The following is a 17,547-nucleotide window of genomic DNA, read 5'->3' on the forward strand; positions in this document are numbered from 1 at the left end:
ACGCATCATTAGCATCATATGCATGATGCATTTATTGCTTGTGTTTCTGTTTGCTGCATTTATATGCTGCATATTGTTTGGATGCCTATGTTTGACATGCATACATTATTTCTATACCTCTCGGACGATTTGTTCTTATACCCAGGTCCTGGTTAGTACAGTTTCTCTCCTGTTTACTTCAGTTGCATTTTATCCTTCTTAGATCAGGAGACTGTACGCATGATTAGTGCTAGATGTTATTTCCTTACTATGTATATCAGTTGTACCTGCTGAGTGTTGGACTCACACCCTCCTCCGTTGTTATTTTTCAGGTTGATGCTGTCAGGAGAGAGTTCCAGTCGTTAGTCCTCTGCAGACCACAAGCTGTATTTATTTTTTGGTTTCTTATTTAGACTGTGTTAGACTTATTCTGTTTGAGGATTTGGATATTGTATGGATTTTTGTGTCGATGGTTATAGTTTTTGGATGTGTCTTGCTACATACCTGCCTGGACGGCAGAAGAGGTGAGTTTGTCGGATTTGTGTTTTATGAGTGTAGTGGAGTAGAAAAAAAAATCGGATTTGAGCTTTATGGGTGTAGTGGAGTAGGGTTATTTTCGAGTCTTGATATTACTGTTTTGTTTATTGCTTATTATACTGCATGGAATGTCTGTGTGTTGTATTTTTATAATTGTTATTATTCCAGCCGCATGTGGCTGAGGTATATGGTGATGTAGAAAGTTTCAGATTGTCCGCTGTACAGGGGAGATGCTGCCGAAATTTCTTCGGATAGAGACTCCTCTGGGACGTGACATAAGATATTGAATGCCCACTAATTAAATGAGTTACTGACAACTCACTTAATTAACATCTAGCTCCAAGAGAGTACCACTCAACCTTATCGTCATGTCGGACTAAGTCTACCTGCAGGGTTTACATGACAATCCTTATGAGCTCCTCAAGGGGGCATCATCAACCTAAATTACTAGGACACAGTTTCATTCTATAATCAACAATACACCATATAAATAATATCATTTCCCAACTTATCGAGCCTATTGATTTAACGAGCTAAATCGCACTATTTGATAAATCAAAGAAATAAATACTAAGTATATGTGCTTGTTATTATATCATGATTAAGAGTACACACTTCCATAATAACAAAGGTATTGTTCTTTTATATAGTCAGTATAAAAAGATACTATCTCAATTGGTCCTGCTCAATACACTCATAGTGTACTAGTGTAATTTATTAGTCAAGATAAACTAATACCTAATTACACTACAACCACTCCAATGGTTTGTCCCATTCCATCTTGGTTGTGAGCAACTGTTTATAATTTATAAGGATCTGATAACATGTTATTTTGTGTGTCTCCTCACACCACATTATCTACAATATAAATTAAATGAACAACTACACTTAGCATAAATGTAGGCATTTGACCAATGTGATTCTTATATGTTTATACAAAAGTTAGACTTTTAGTATACACTCTAACAGGGATATGGGGCCGACACATGGACAATGACGACTGAGGCTGAGGCATGGGTGAAGTTAGTGGCTGAGACCGAGTTCAGGGCGATGTCGGCGGATGAAGCCGAGGCATAGTAGCTGACTTGTCCTGGGTCAAACTCAATCTTTGAGATGAGTGTATTGAACGGGTTCAATTAGACTCAAGTCTCTTCTAGGCTGAGTTTGATATCCTGTGCATAACTTTTAACCATATGCGACACGTGGGGCTGCATTTCGGCCTCATCAACAAGTTTACATTATTTTGGGGGCATGTTTTAGTTTTACCCATCTTAGTTTTTGGCATCCATGCATTATCGAAATACAGTCCATGTTGTGAGATCACAGCAACTCTTTTACCTCGTTTAATCTTCGATACTACATCGACATAAGAATTGCCCTTGTTAATTAAGCTTCCACTCGTTGAGCAGACACTATGTTTTCCAAGTACTTCTCCACGTTGTCAAGTCCACAAAGCTCCTTCACCACCGGCATGATTGCGGGTACCTCCAACTTAAAGAATGAGGGGGATCCATCAAGTTTGTTGATAGCAAGGAACTCGAGTCGAGCAGCCTTTATAGCTTCGCTGATTGCAGAATGAACTGAAGCAGCAAGAAGTAAAGGTGGCTCCCCAGAAGCTGCATGAAAGAAACTACAGATCTGAGTATCAATCAAATTCAGAATCATAAGAGGAGGCATTGCAAGTTGAGACAAAAAGATCGAGGTAGGATGAATAGATCTAGCATGGATTTTACGCGACCATTTCAGTATCCTCTACATAGAAATAGATCACCCTTTCCAAATTTTGCATAAACAAACATATGATAGTCTACTGCAAGAGTAGTACCTTTAGAGGAGAGAATACGCCTCTCATGAAATCCACTTTTCAACACTTTGATATTGAACTGCTTCGGAACGATGTCAAAACTCGGGATCTTGTATGTCCAAGTACCGTCTGAAACTGCTAGTCCATTGCCATTTACAACATACTCCTCACACATAAAGAAACCGATTCCTTGAACAAAAGCACCTTCAATCTGCACAGAGGATGTTCTCAGAGCAGCATCAAATGAATGCTGATTGCTGAAACTAATGAAAACTCTAAAAACGAGGAGATGAAGTGAACCGGACCTGTCCCAAATCCACTGCAGGGTTTAAACTCTGCCCACAATCATAAATGAGGTCTGTCCTCATAATTGTAGTAGCTCCAGTAAGAACATCGATCTCCACCTAAAGTGCAAAGCATTTTAAATCCGTGAGCAAACCTCAGTGTAAAGATGATAAAAGAAGCATTCAAGAGGAACACAATGGTGTTATAGAATGATAAAAGATGTGGATTATGGCAGCGTATATTATTAAGTTACCTCACTCATGGCAGCTCCATAGTTAAGATAAATACTAGAAGTTCTTTCAGGAACCCAGTAAGCATGCGCTGACAAGTTAACAGATTGCCTAGCAGCCTGCAGATAAAGGAGAGGAGGTAAATAAATCACAAGATATGAAGATGAAAGAATGAGCATGAGATATTGAAACATAAAATCCACAAAAGAAACATATGAACTTCCAAGTTCAGTTTAAGGAATTCTATTCGAATAACAAAGAAAATATTCGAGTTTCAACCACAAGAAATATGATAAAACAAAACAGTAGTACTGAGAGAAGATTGAAGGTTGGAGACCATCCATCTATGTTTTAGGATAGAGTTGCTTTTCTTTAAAGTGTAGGTTCCTCCACAAGATGAAAGTAAATAAAAACCTATCAAACTAAAAGTATAAGATGGAATTTTGTATCTACATATTTAGTTTGGAAACTTTCAAATCAACCTTTTAAATCTTTGGTCAATTGGATTTCCAAACAAACTTATTCTCCTTGTGGCTAAGTTTAAAGGATTAGTGTTGAGTACATGAGTCTTATCCCACCATTGTACTTAATGCAAGGTTGTATCTCTAGTGATGCCCATACTTTAAAATGTTCAGTCCAACAAAATTGGTTTTTCTTTGAGTCATTAGTTTGAAATGACTCACCTGGACAATCAGATTATCCCATGAAACTGAACCCATTTGTGCTTCTAAATTTTCCTTAACAGGCTTCAGTCTATCAGCTAGAATTTTGCAGGACTCACTAATTGCTGCGCAGCTTGATTCTGATGTGGTACTCCCAGAAGTTATGCCTCCTTGAATTAAACTCAGTGTATCTGCCTGAACGACCCTCACTCTATCCAGAAGATTTTGGCTTCCATCATCCCATAATTGTCCAAGGGCAAATGCTGCCATTTGCTTAACCTTTGTCCACAGCCCCTGACCTAATTCAATCCCTCCAACTTCAATGACAATTGATCCATCATTGAGAATAGATACTTTCCCTGGTGTTGGCATTTGCGTAACTTGGTATATAACTGGCACCCAGGAAATTCCTCGTTTTCTCCATTTATTGAAGCCATTGAAAAGCTGTACCTTTTCAAGTCGTTCAAAATATCTTGCAGATGAAGTCAAATCATCAACTATGGAAGGTAGAGTATATTCCAGCACATCACCGGCGCTGACTGGATAAAATAGCTTGAGACTGTCGTACGTGTGGAGATTTTTCTTTCTAACAGAATGACTATCCTTGGAGAGGAAGGATGCTACATCTTGGATAATGGCTTCGGCGATATATGATCCCTGTACTTCTCCTGGTCCTCGCATGGCTGATTTAGTTGAGACATTAGTCTTGCAAAGCTTGATATCAAAAGAAACAGCACCCCAGTTGTACTTCTTTAGTGCTGTTACAGTGTTAAGTGGAATGATTGGACTAATATCATTTGTTATGCCTGCATTGATTAGTATCTCTACATGCAAGGCTGTAATTTTTCCATCAGACTTGAAACCAACATCGTAGTTTATCTTCATAGGATGTCGGCCGCCCGTCATCACCATGTCCGTCTGGCGGTCAAGATACATCTTAACAGGGCGCCGCAATTTGAATGCTGCAAGAGCACATGCAGTTGCAACCTGAAGATCAGGGGGAGAGTAATCTTTAGCCATGAGAAGGATTGGAGTATAATAAAACACACAAAAAGTGTATGCGAATTCAGATGCTCACCGGCACTGACCGTAGAGCTTTCCCACCAAAACCTCCCCCAACTCTTTTTGTAATCACACGGACATTGTGAAATGGTATGCCAAGACATTTGGCAATCGTCTTTTGTGCAATCTCAGGACACTGGCTTGAACTGTAGACCAGAATACAGTTATCTTCCTCTGGTATGGCAAGAACTGATTGTGTTTCCATGTAAAAGTAATACTGAGAACTAAGTTTCACCTGCAAACCATTGTCACATTTAGAAGTAGAAAGAGAGCTTTGTTGTGTCGAACACATTGTGTACTACATTCCATCACTTCTGCATTGGCTTCCTACTGCCATATATTGTTACCAAAAGAATGCCTAATGCAATGAAATTTCCACAAACTCTTTCATGATTCGAGAGATTGCCATATTTGACAGTAAGACGTTTATCAGTAGGTAGTCAAATGATTCTAATGAATGCCTAAGTATCCTGGAAGACCTCTGATTGACATTGCATTATTGAGATCAGATTCAGATCAGCAAGATAAAAATAAATGAAAGTTACCTCAGCTGCATGAATCTTCTGATCAGCTTCTGCCATGCCATTGGAGGAATCTCCAACCTTCTGAGGACGAAAAAAGGGAGGGATTTTAAAAAAACTAGATCTTTTAACAGCATCTTCAACTGATAAAATGGGAGGTTCCAGGTTCTCAGTGCTATACTTCACTGTTGCTTGTTTAGCTGCCATATTAGCAAGTTTCTGTGTTTCTGCAATCTAATAAACAGCTAACTATTAGCAGTAGTTCATCGGAACAATATTATTTCCTAAAAAGAAAAGAGATTTTGTGCAATCTAGCAAACGAAAAACCATATATGATAAAAAAATCTGCACACAAGAAGAGTAGAAATGTACCACAATGCCAAGTGCCTGACCAGCATACTCTGTCAAAGAGTTGGCAAGTAAAACTTCTGTTAAATCCAGACAATCAAGTCCAATGTTTTGGCCTCCTTTTGGAATATCCCCGGCACTGATATATGCAATGACTTTCTGTGATGACGGCGTAGAGTTAAATTGGACTCCTTTTATGTAAGCCAAAGCCCTTGTGCTGTATACAAATGCTCCATACAGACAATCTTTTGGAGAAGGAATATCATCCACATATCTTGCTTCACCTGATTATATAGCCCAAGTGAATGAGACAATGGAATGATAACATTTAATTGGTGATCTTTGGAACCAAGATATGATGATCTATACTTAGATTGTACATGCTTCTTAACTGTAAATAAATATACAGAAATTGAAAAAGAAAATAGTTACATGAATATACCAGAGGCTTGAATTTCAGCTCCAGCTTTCTTGATAGGCTCACCAACAGGATAGTAGTCCTTGCTAAATTGGATTGACTGCCTTGAAGATAAGATGTCATCAAGGCTACTGGTTAGTGTACAGTTTGATTCCCTCTGAACTAATGTATCAGCAGTTCCATTGATTTTGCCATCAGGATGTCCAGTAAGTTCGAAAACACCAGAAGTATCAGCATGCGAGTGTTGCTCAGACACACACAACTCTTTAGCCAGTGGTCCTAGAAACTTGAATAGGAAACCAACTGCCAGACTTGATCTATAGTTTGAATGAGGAATGTCTTCTTTTGGAATAATTGTTTTCTGAAGTATTTTTATAGCTTCAAGTAAAACTGAGGCGGTGAGAACTTTACCAATCAGAAAGTTCTCAACTTCCCTTGCCCTGATAGCATGTTCACCGCCATAAGCACCATAAGCCAAGTTTAGATCAAGCATAACAGAATCCCCGGAGTTCTTATCCATGCTAACATTAGCCAAGAAAGCTGAGTTCAGATAAGAAACAGCATTCCCGAGAGGGCGTGGAGCTGCTCGGTAAGTCTCAAACAGGATGCTGGGCTCACTCGTAGATGCAGAAATAGTGTGTTGATTTGCTTCAGAACATGACCCCATTGTGGAACTCCAACAAGGAATATGTATGCTTAAAAGTATGGTTCTGTCATCACATGGAGGTCCTTGTAAAAATTCCTCCAGGGAAAGAGTAAGCCTTTTTGAAGGCATCTGAAGACACACAGTAGATCCAGTAGCAAGAAGAATGGTAGCAACATCTGACGCGAATTGATTTCTTTGTGCCATAATAAGGTTGCCACCCAAGCTTGCCATATTTCTAACAAATGGCGTAGCCACCTTATCCATATGTTCAGCAATCTTAGCGAAGACTAAACTTTCTTTGGATTGGAACATTCTTTCTTTTCCCTTATTCAGCTCTTCAATGGCTGTGGAAATTGGTACAGCAGCTCCAAACACAATCCCGCTGTCATCCCTCTTGATCACGGAGAGTTCTGGTATCCCTTTGAGATCAATATACTTATCACACAGGTCTTTTTCCTTGTAAACACCAGACCCTGTGTTCCCAACGACCAATTTCACACGGCTTTGATCGAATTCATTGGAATTCAAAAGCGCATAGAGTTCTTCAATTCCAGAAGGTCGATACCAATGGCACTCTGGAAAGCCAAAATCCTTTGAATTCTCTAAACTACCCAGTAAAGATTTGATCTCAGATTTCAAAAAATCAGGAAATGTAGAGATTGCACTTCTGCTGTAACGAGGCAGTCTATTGATGTCGGCGTCTTCTACCCCTTTCTTCCAGAATGTGTTCAGACCCAAATCCTCTAAATCCACATCGACCGCAAAGCTCTTGCAAGCGTCTGCAATGGGTCGATAGCCGGTGCATCGGCAAAGATTGCCTGCGACAGCCTTCTCGGCTTCGGATTTTCTAATCTTTGAAAACCCATTGGGAGGTTCAGGCCTGCTGCTCTTGTCGGCGTTGGTGAGGGCCGCAAAGAGCGACATGCACATGCCAGGAGTGCAGAAGCCGCACTGGGACGCATGGAAGCCTGCAAACCTCTGATGAATCGAATGAAAGCCATCCTTGCTGTTCCCAAGTCCCTCGGAGGTGGTAACCGAGCAGAAATTGATGCTGCAGAGAAGCGTCAAGCACGAGCTGACACTGAATTCTTTGACTTGATCGCTAACTGGATCATATGTAGAGAGAAGAACAACGCAAGCTCCACACCCACCTATTCCACGAGATTACAAAATCATAACGAAGTGCGAACTTTTATGGCGCTAATTAACTCTTCAGTTCAACTGAGAGAGGATGGGAGAATCTCACCCTCGCCGCACCCAAGCTTGGCCCCTGTGAACGGAGTCTGCGTCCTCAAGAACTCCAGCAAGGTGGTCGAGGGATGAACCTTGGCGAGCTCGAAACGCTCTCCGTTGATGGCGAACACCAGCTTCGCCTCCATCTCCACCTGCTCCAGCTACCGCACAGTAGGAAACGAAAGATAATGAATTCCGGTGATGACGACGCCGAAAACGAATATCAGTTATCTGGGACCCAATCCGAGTCGACCTTTGGGCTGGAGATTTTTTTTTTAGGATTAGATATTTTTGGGTTGGATTTGTGTTGATCGACTGCATCAGAATTTAGATTTTATTAATTTTTTTAATTAAATTAAATTTTATTTTAAAAAATTAAAATATTTATATAGACATTAATTTAAATATTAATATCAACATCCATATTAAAGCATTCATATTAATTTCTTTATCTAAAATATATAATTTAAAATAAAAAAATTATTTTATTAAATTTAAATATTCACTTTTCACTATATAATATATTACATTCTTTATTTTTTATCCTATGTAATATCTAAATTTAGAGAAATATCGTTCATAAATATAAAATTTAAGGAATGAATATTAATTATTTTTTAAAAAATTTAAAAGTAAATGTAGATCTTCTTAGTATTATAATAGTGAAGTATCAAGATAAAAGATAAAAGTAAAAATTATAAGAAAAATAATAAAAACAGATATTTTTAATCGGGTTATTAGGATTATTCAGGTCAAGTTTTGGTAGGATTTAGATTTAAGATTTCGGATTATATTCAGATTCGGATTAAGATTTTTTATAATTTTTTCAATCCAATCTAAATTAGATCCACCTAAATTGGCGTCCCTATAATAACACTATAAATGCTTTCTAATTTTTAAAAATATCTTTAATATTTTTTTTATTCGTTGCGGAATATTTGAATAACTATTATAATTATTAAATCTAGCTTTTTGTTAAAAAAAAACGTCATTGTATATAATGTACGATGCATTCGTTCGCTATCAGCTCATTCTATGATATAAGCTTTATTTTCTTTACACGAAATTTTATATAAGAATTGAAGTTAATTCTCAAATTCTCCGGTCTAGTAATGTTTTTTCTCAAAAGCAATGATTTCTACTAAATTATGAGAAAAAAATGGTAATGACCCTGCTAAAAAGGATTTGAACATCCATAATGTTCATCCATCTATTTCAGTGCACAAGACGAGCAACGAGTTACTAACACATCATTTCTTACTTAAATATCACATGCCAAATAAACTGTACCAGGAAAATCATCTGCTCTGGCATACCATTTCTTATTTAAATATGCATTCATTCATTCATCTATTGGCACAAACGCTATCTTATACTTCTCCATGAGCTTCCAAGTATTTCTCCACAGTGTCTAGGCCACAGAGCTCTTTTACCAGTGGCATGGTTGCAGGAGGATCAAACTGGAATGATGAAACAGAGCTATCGTCAGGGTCAGTTGAGGAGAAATCAGCCCGGGCAGCTCGTATTGCTTTCCGTATGGCGGAGTGAACTGAAGCAGCTAGAAGCAAAGGTGGTTCCCCAGAAGCTGCGTGCAAGAAATTAAACTTATCAGCTACTTGAAGCTTTAAAATTAGAAAGCTAATGGCAGCAAAGAGAAAAGGTGCATTAGGATTTAACTTGATAAGGTCTGTTAACAAGGAGCAATTGCATTCTAAGCATCTTGGAGTTAGACATCTTGTTTTATCTACTTGCTTCAGTAATTGTTTTGTTTTAGCATGAAGGCCAATCACTTCTGGACAATTTCTAAAATAGCTGAAGCATATGCATACCCTTCGAGGAGAGGACTCGGTCCTTGTGATGCCCACTGTTCATTACTCTAATATTAAAATGCTTCGGGATGGTGTCGATAGAAGGGATCTTGTATGACCAAGTACCATCAGAAATCACCAATCCATCTGAGTTTTCCTCGAGCTTCTCATACACAAAAAATCCAATTCCTTGAACAAAAGACCCTTCAACCTGCAGAAACACTCAGATATAAGTATATGAACATACGCCTGATTGTGATTTAGGATCATAAAATCAATAGGACAGGTGAAAAAAAAAAAACCTGTCCTAGATCCACGGCAGGACTCAAGCTCTGTCCACAGTCATATGTAAGGTCTGCTCTCAATATAGTAATAGCTCCAGTGAGAACATCAATTTCTACCTAGAATGCACACAATTTTCAAAATCAAGAAAACAGACTAGCAATGTGATTACAACTTTACAAGTCAATCATATGAATGATCTACAAAGGAGGTTACCTCGCTTATAGCAGCCCCATAATTTAGATATGATGAAGTATCGTCAGCAACCCAAAATGTACTTGCTGACAAATTCACATATTGCAAATTTGCCTGTATATTGTAAGGTAACTAGTTCATAATGGATGAAAGGAAGTAACTGCTTTGATTTCCAAAATATAAAAAAGCCCAGGAAATCCCTAAAAGTGAATGCATAAGCTATCCTGTCCTTCACTTGCATAAGCTAGCTAACACATACAGACTACAGAAATAAGCTTAGCTTCTTGCCAATAAATAAACAGTAGTACATTTGATTAATGACGTAATTACACACCTGGGTAATAAGGGTGTCCCATGAAATTGATCCCATTTGTTCTTCCAAACTTTGCTTAAGAGGCTTTAATCTGCTGACTAGAATAGAGCATGCTAGACGAACTGCTTCGCAGCTTGATTCAGATTTGGTGCTTTGAATAGTTAAACCTCCCTGAACCAAACTCAGAGTATCTGCTTGAATGATTCTAACCCTATCCAAAAGATATTTTTTCTCTTCATCCCATAGCTGTTCGAGACCGAATGCAGCCATTTGCTTCACCTTTGTCCACAGTCCCTGGCCTATTTCAATTCCTCCGACTTCAACAACAATTGAACCATCATTTAGAATGGATACTTTCCCTGGTGTTGGCTTTGGTTCCACTTCATATACAATTGGTACCCAAGAAATCCCTCGTTTTTTCCATTTGTTGCAACTATTGAAATGCAATACCATTTCAAGACGATTGAAGTAGCTTGCAGATGCAAACAACTCATCAACTATAGCAGGTAAAGTATATTCCGGAGCTTCTCCACTGCTACTTCCATAAAAAAACTTCAGGCTTTCATATGTATGCAAATTTCTTTTTCTCACAACATCGACATCCAAGGACAGGAAAGATGCTACACGCTCAATAATAGCTTCAGCAATGTAAGATCCCTGTGCCTGCCCTGGTGCTCGCATCGATGATTTACTTGTAAGATTTGTCTTGCATAGTTTAATATCAAAAGCGAGAGCACCCCAGTTGTATTTTTTTAGACAACTTATAATGGCATGTGGAATAAGTGGACTATAATCCTCTGATATGCCTGCATTTACCAACAAATTCAAGTACAAGGCCGTAATCTTTCCATCGGATTTAAAACCCACAGAATAGGTTATTTTCATTGGATGCCTTCCTCCTACCATTATCATATCCGTGCTACGATCAAGGTACATCTTTATTGGACGACGCAACTTAAAGGCTGTGAGAGCACATGCTGTTGCAATCTGTGAGCATCAGGGAAAAACCATAGTCTAACGGTTTATTAGCTAAATCATAAACATTCCAAAGCCAGAGAGGGAGAGATAGAGAATGACATCACACATTATTATTTTACCTAAAATGTAGCAAAATGATATGATTGAACGATTTTGAGACATTTTGACCGGATGTACAATGGGCTAAAAATATAAATTACATCTATCAACAAGAAAAATCATAAGTAACTGCAATAAGGGTAGACTTCTTTAAAAATTTTAACATGATTTACCAAGCCAATATAAACTAATTCTTTTATTGAGCATAACTTCATTACATACTGCCCAGTTCGATATTTTTAAGAAATCCAAACATTGGTAGCAAAAATAAATATTAAGAACATCATGAAACAAGTTCCTACCATTAATATTTTTCTAAGGGATCTCCTATAATGATGCTAGTTTATGCGCTATGCAAAGAGTTCTGTAATTTGTATTCTACGCTTATTATGCACTTCTTTATTTTTTTGTAAAAAAAAAGTAATAATTTTGATGATTGTTTTGTTTGATCATCTATCACCAAATGATATCCTCATGACATAAAGTTCAAAAAAGAAATTTAAAGTTATCATTCTCACAGGATTTGATCGAGTGGCTTTCCCACCAAAACCTCCTCCAGCTCTTCTTGTAATCACACGAACATTATGTTGTGGTATTCCAAGACATTTTGCAATAACACCCTGGGTACCCTCAGGGTATTGATTAGAACTGTAAACCACTATACAATTATCTTCATCAGGTATGGCAAAGGCTGTTTGTGTTTCCATATAAAAGTAATGCTCAGATTCAAGTTTAACCTGCATATATCAATGACATAATAAATTACCAATTCACTAAAGAAAGTTACTTGGACATTAGATAACAAGTTCATAACACAAGTAAATATTAATCATATGGTAAATCCAAAGGCCTTCACTTGATTGCAAACATTAAAGGGGGAAAAAAAATCATGCATATATGAAGCAAGAAGATTTTCAACCCATCCTATGTAGCAAAGGCCATTTAGTATTTATATATTATCTAATTTTTGTCATGGTACTAGCATTCAGCTCTTGGACCCAAATCAGAAAAAAAAATCTGGTAAGGTAAAGGAGATCAAGAAATGTATCCCCTCTTTCATATTTAGTGTCATGCTCATCTGTGATACCCGAAAAACCCATCAAAGATTAACATGTCAATTTTCTTTAATGTGATAAGAAGGTGACGTTTTAAAAGTCTGTAGATGCATTTCTAAAATCTCATGGTGCACACTACATTTTGATTCAATGCAGTGTTTCATAAGTCTGTAAATGGATTTATACAATCTCATGATGCTCATTTGCTATTACTTAGCTTCATGTAAGTTTTAAATGTAAGCAAATAATTTGAGAATGAACAAATCATCTCCGTGAAGTTGAGAACCATAATTTTTCTAAATTAATAATAGGTTATAGTAATCAACTTTGGAATAAAAAAAGAATTTCTTTCTGTGTTAGCTTTCTTATAATTTTTTTCTACTTTTATTGTGCATACATTTTGGGAACAATTCTATGATTATATTGTTGGTTCCTATTATTTTTCTATTAAAGCTGTGTTGTATCAAGCTTCATATTATCCTATCAAGCTATTTATCACTCATATTGAACTCCTTAGCATTGTTATCTTGTATTAGTAGATGGAAATTGCTCAATCATCATTTTTGACACCCTTGTATCATCTCGATAGATTATCAAAAGGGCATGTTTTGGCCATATAGTGTAACATGGAAAAAGATTTAGAACTATAAAAATATATAATAGCTTAACATAATAATGTGGGACTAAACTATTATCTCCAAGAACAATATAATCAATTAGCCAAAAAATAGTACCAAGCTAAGCTAACAAAGTGATTATCATTTATCTTGATGAAATCAATAAAGAGAGCTCACACCTCAGCTAAGAGAATTTTGTGATCAGCTTCATCCATTCCTCTGGCTAGATCTCCAACTTCTGTAGGATACAGGGATGGAGGGATATCAAAGAAACTTGACCTTCTGACAGCATCTTCAACAGAGAGAATCGGAGGTTCCAAGCCTTTAGTGGAATATTGTACAATTGCTTGTTTTGCAGCCATGTTGGCATATCTCTGTGTTTCTGCAACCTAAAGTAATCAAGAGGGAATTCAGATCAATACAAATCTAGAAGACCATATAGAATGATTTGATTTTAATAATCATAACTAGCTCCTCCAGGATGTTAAATATTCATTACCAAAATAGATAGCAGGCAAATGAGAGAGAGGAACAAAGGGAGTATACCACAATTCCAAGACATTGACCAGAATATTCAGTCAAAGAATCCGCAAATAATGGTTCATCTGCAAATCTAAAGCTAGATCCAACATTTTTGCCTCCTTCTGGGATATCATTGATACTAATATAAGCAACAATCTTACTAGACACCAAAGTAGGGTTGAATGTAATTCCCTTTATACGAGCAAAAGGTCTGGTGCTATAAATAAATGCTCCATAGAGACAATCTTTAGAAGAAGGAATGTCATCAACATATAGTGCTTCACCTAGTTTGATCATAAGATTATTAATAGCACAAAATGGTCTCAAAAAAAAAAAAAATAAATAAATAACCTTTGGTCTTAAGAAGAAAAATCTTGCACCTGAAGAATGATACCGTCGTAAGCATCCACATTTCATTGGTAATAATGCAAAAATTGGTTGCAAATTCTTGTAAATCCACAAAATTAAAAATAAAATATATTTACATAACTTCTGCCAAAGTGGGTTGGCTAAGTGATAATTGAACTAGCACACACTTTTTCAAAAAAAAAGGGAAGCAAAAGCAAGCCGATATTACATTACATGGAAAAACAAATTTTTAAAAAATATTATAACTTCAAACATCACTTAATCAGAGGTGCTTGTGTGTGTCGAATACTTGGTTTTATTCTTTCCACATAACTAACAACACTAAGTGATATTAACCTTTTGTAGAGTTCAACAGACAAATAAATTTTCATGTAGCCAAACCCGTTCATAGAGTTCAATGGCTTGATTTATTGCATGTGTTCAATGGCCTAATAAACTGCATGTAGCCACACACTATAACTATTATTTTAACCAACAAGAAGCCACTCTAATCAGACTGAAAATGCCACTATTAGATGTTGAACTTTATTGACAACCTTTAATCAAAGCCTTCAATTATGATGCATTTCGTATTAAATGAATTGTAGGTCATTCACCTCCTATATGAGATGCATTCTTTACTGACATGATTACAGGCCATTTACCCTTTAATATAGATATGACATATTGATATATTTTGTATGGGGCGGATTGCAAGTCATCCACTTAATGTATCTTTTATCAAGTGAATTGTAGGTCATCCTCCCTCTATATGATATATATTAATTTTCGATAAAATAAGATCAATGTAATGATTAAAAGAAATAACCAAAAAGCACATACCAGAGGCTTGAATTTCAGCTGCAACTTTTTTGATTGGTTTGCCAACAGGAAAGTATTCTGTGCTAAACTCAACTAATTGCTTTGAAGACAATATGACATCCGGAATGTGAAGATTATTCTTCTCAACCTGAGCCAAGTCTTTAGATAGTGGTTGAAAAAATTTGAACAAAAAAGCAACAGCCAAACTTATTCTGTATCTTGGATGAGAAGTGCCTTCTTTAGGTATGATGATCTCCTTCAATAATTTAATGGCTTCAATTAGCACAGAGACCGTGAGCATTTTACCAACCAAAAAATTTTCAACATTCCTAGCTCTGATGGCATGTTCAGTGCCATAAGCACCAAAAGCCAAGTGCAGTTTCAGTAAAACAATATCCCCAGAGGACCTATCAGAAGCAACACGAGCCAAGAAAGCAGAATTTAGATAAGACACAGCATTCCCAAGAGGTCGTGGAGCTGCTCTGTATGTTTTAAATATAATATTGTATTTACTAGTTCCAGATGATGAGATACTTGCTGAACTCCAATAAGGAATATGTATGCTTACAAGTATGGTTCTATCATCATATGGAGGCCCCTCCAAAAATTCCTCAAGTGAAAGAATTAGCCTTTCTGAAGCCATCTGAAGACAAACAGTTGATCCAGCAGCAAGCAGTACTGTAGCAATATCTGAAGGAAACTGGTATCTTTGAGCCATAATCAGATTCCCACCCAAGCTAGCCATATTTCTAACAAATGGTGTAGCCACTTTATCCATATGTTCAGCAATTCTATCAAAGACCAATTCTCCATCTGTCTTCAATACATTTCCATTTCTTTCTTTCAGCACTTCAATAGCTTTAGATATTGTCACAGCAGCTCCAAGTGTAAACCCTTTGCTATTCCTTTCAATGATCGAGAGTTCTGGTATTCCTGTTAGACTAATATACTTATCATATAGGTTAATTTCCTTGTAAACGCCAGACATTGTGTTACCCACAACCATTTTAACATGACTTTCAATGAATTCACTGGAATTCAGAAGTTCATAAAGCTCCTCAAAGCTAGCAGGTCGATACCACTGGCACTCTAGTGCACCATTATCCTTGAAACTCTTCAGGGTATTCATGGAAGAATTGATCTCACACTTCAAGAATTCAGGAAAAGTGCAGACTTTGTGTTGATTGTAAGGAGGCAATCTTTCCACATTTGCATCTTCTGGCTTTTCCCAGAATATATTAAAACCCAAATCCTCCAAATCAACATCGGCTGCAAAGCTCTTGCAGACATCTGCAATTGGCCTAAATCCAGTACATCGACAAAGATTGCCAGAAATAGCCTTCTCAGCCTCATATTTTTTGATCTTTGAGAACCCTCTGGGAGGCTCAGGCCTATTGGTGTTGTCTGCATTGTTGAGGGCGGAAAAGAGTGACATACACATTCCAGGAGTGCAAAAGCCACATTGGGATGCATGGAATCCTGCGAATCTTTGATGAATTGAATGGAAACCATCCTTGCTATTTCCAAGCCCCTCAGTGGTAGTAACAGAGCATAAATTTATGTTGCAAAGTAAGGTAAGGCATGAACTAACACTGGATCCATTCACTTGGCCACTAACTGGATCATATTTAGAAAGAAAAACAACACAAGCACCGCATCCACCTAATCCATGAAGACAAAATTTATATTAAACAAGGGATTTGTTAAACCTGAGTTTCATAGAGAAATATAAAGATATTATCTGGCAAACATGTAATCAATTGATCACAATAAACATATCACACATAGAAGCCGACATAGACTAGGGCTTGATGAATTTCTCATTTGCATGTCTAGAAGAACGCTAATAATGGCACTTGTTCATATTTTAATTCTATATTGCTATTCTATTATTTCACATAAGTATATTAATAATAGCATATGATCTTCAAAACTTAGATATTTTTTACAAATAATTCAATAATTATTCAAATCAAAATATAGATGGAAATCCCAAACATAATGCATTGTGTAACTATGCTGACAACTAAGCGAAACGTCACACCTAACCCCACAACAGAGACACAACATCATGTTTGCTAAAATGTTTTCATAAACGAAGTATAGTAGTTCAAACAAAAGCATTTTAGGATGAACAGATATACCCCACCTGTGTGATGAAGGTGAATTAGAGCTCAGGATCCTTAAGTTTTGCGAGAGGCTGCGGGTGTGTCATAAAAGAAATTAAATAGGGCTTTAATTCAGAACTAATTATTCACATCGAAACAGAATTACTTCCAACAACTATCGTTCAACATCAAAACATATAAAAATAAATGATTATATATCAAAATTAGTACTTGAAACATTCAAATGATGAGAACTTGAAACCAGGAGCAGAAAAAATTGCACCTTTTCCAAATAGAAACGTTGACGAACAAAACAAAGAAAAACGAATTCCGATTTCCGAACCCTTTTTTCTTATTTTAATTAGCGAACGGAATCTCACTTTTTTTTATCCCTAAACCCTAAAACAAAACTAAACAAGTGATAAGACCGAAGATTGAACTAGTCATTATTTTATTTGTGACCGTATGAGGCTAAGGAAGGGGTACAAACGAGTCAAATAGCTCATGAGCCGCTCGGGAACAACTCCATCAAAATTTAACTCGAGCGTAAAGTTAATCGAGCTCGAATCAAGTTTGAACCGGCATGATTAGAAATCGAGCCAAGGTTGAACTTATTTATTACTAGCTCGATGATTTGTTCAGCTAAACAATTTAGTAATAATATATATTTTTATA

At 36.8% G+C, this 17,547-nt stretch overlaps 2 protein-coding genes across 9 annotated transcripts; both read right to left on the minus strand.

Moving 5' to 3' along the window:
• Nucleotides 1–1,770: 1,770 nt before the first annotated feature.
• LOC122005521 (indole-3-acetaldehyde oxidase-like) lies at nucleotides 1,771–7,918 on the minus strand. 2 transcript variants are annotated; one of them, XM_042560569.1, is made up of 10 exons: nucleotides 7,739–7,914; nucleotides 5,871–7,643; nucleotides 5,453–5,712; nucleotides 5,105–5,314; nucleotides 4,576–4,794; nucleotides 3,519–4,484; nucleotides 2,859–2,954; nucleotides 2,626–2,724; nucleotides 2,342–2,531; nucleotides 1,771–2,132 (listed from the first exon to the last, which is right to left on the minus strand). In XM_042560569.1, the coding sequence occupies exons 1-10, from the start codon at nucleotides 7,869–7,871 to the stop codon at nucleotides 1,903–1,905; spliced, it is 4,176 nt and encodes a 1,391-aa protein (XP_042416503.1). In that variant the 5' UTR covers nucleotides 7,872–7,914; the 3' UTR covers nucleotides 1,771–1,902. The 2 variants fall into 2 exon arrangements, 1 of the variants encoding a protein (XP_042416503.1); XR_006118415.1 differs by lacking the exons at nucleotides 1,771–2,132; nucleotides 2,342–2,531 and having other exon boundaries at nucleotides 2,671–2,724; nucleotides 3,617–4,484; nucleotides 7,739–7,918.
• Nucleotides 7,919–8,909: 991 nt separating this feature from the next.
• Nucleotides 8,910–17,331, minus strand: LOC122005522 (putative aldehyde oxidase-like protein). Of its 7 annotated transcripts, none has more exons than XM_042560571.1 (10): nucleotides 17,156–17,328; nucleotides 14,786–16,426; nucleotides 13,619–13,878; nucleotides 13,252–13,461; nucleotides 11,919–12,137; nucleotides 10,345–11,310; nucleotides 10,032–10,124; nucleotides 9,836–9,934; nucleotides 9,555–9,744; nucleotides 8,910–9,310 (listed from the first exon to the last, which is right to left on the minus strand). In XM_042560571.1, exons 2-10 carry the CDS (start codon nucleotides 16,203–16,205, stop codon nucleotides 9,096–9,098), a joined length of 3,672 nt encoding a protein of 1,223 aa, XP_042416505.1. In that variant the 5' UTR covers nucleotides 16,206–16,426; nucleotides 17,156–17,328; the 3' UTR covers nucleotides 8,910–9,095. The 7 variants fall into 7 exon arrangements, with proteins under 7 accessions (XP_042416505.1, XP_042416506.1, XP_042416511.1 ...); XM_042560572.1 differs by lacking the exon at nucleotides 17,156–17,328 and adding an exon at nucleotides 16,914–17,052; XM_042560577.1 differs by lacking the exon at nucleotides 17,156–17,328 and having other exon boundaries at nucleotides 14,786–15,171; nucleotides 15,333–15,474.
• Nucleotides 17,332–17,547: the final 216 nt, after the last annotated feature.

This window comes from Zingiber officinale, chromosome 7B (assembly GCF_018446385.1).
Source record: "Zingiber officinale cultivar Zhangliang chromosome 7B, Zo_v1.1, whole genome shotgun sequence".
In the NCBI taxonomy this organism is placed as follows: Eukaryota; Viridiplantae; Streptophyta; class Magnoliopsida; order Zingiberales; family Zingiberaceae; genus Zingiber; species Zingiber officinale.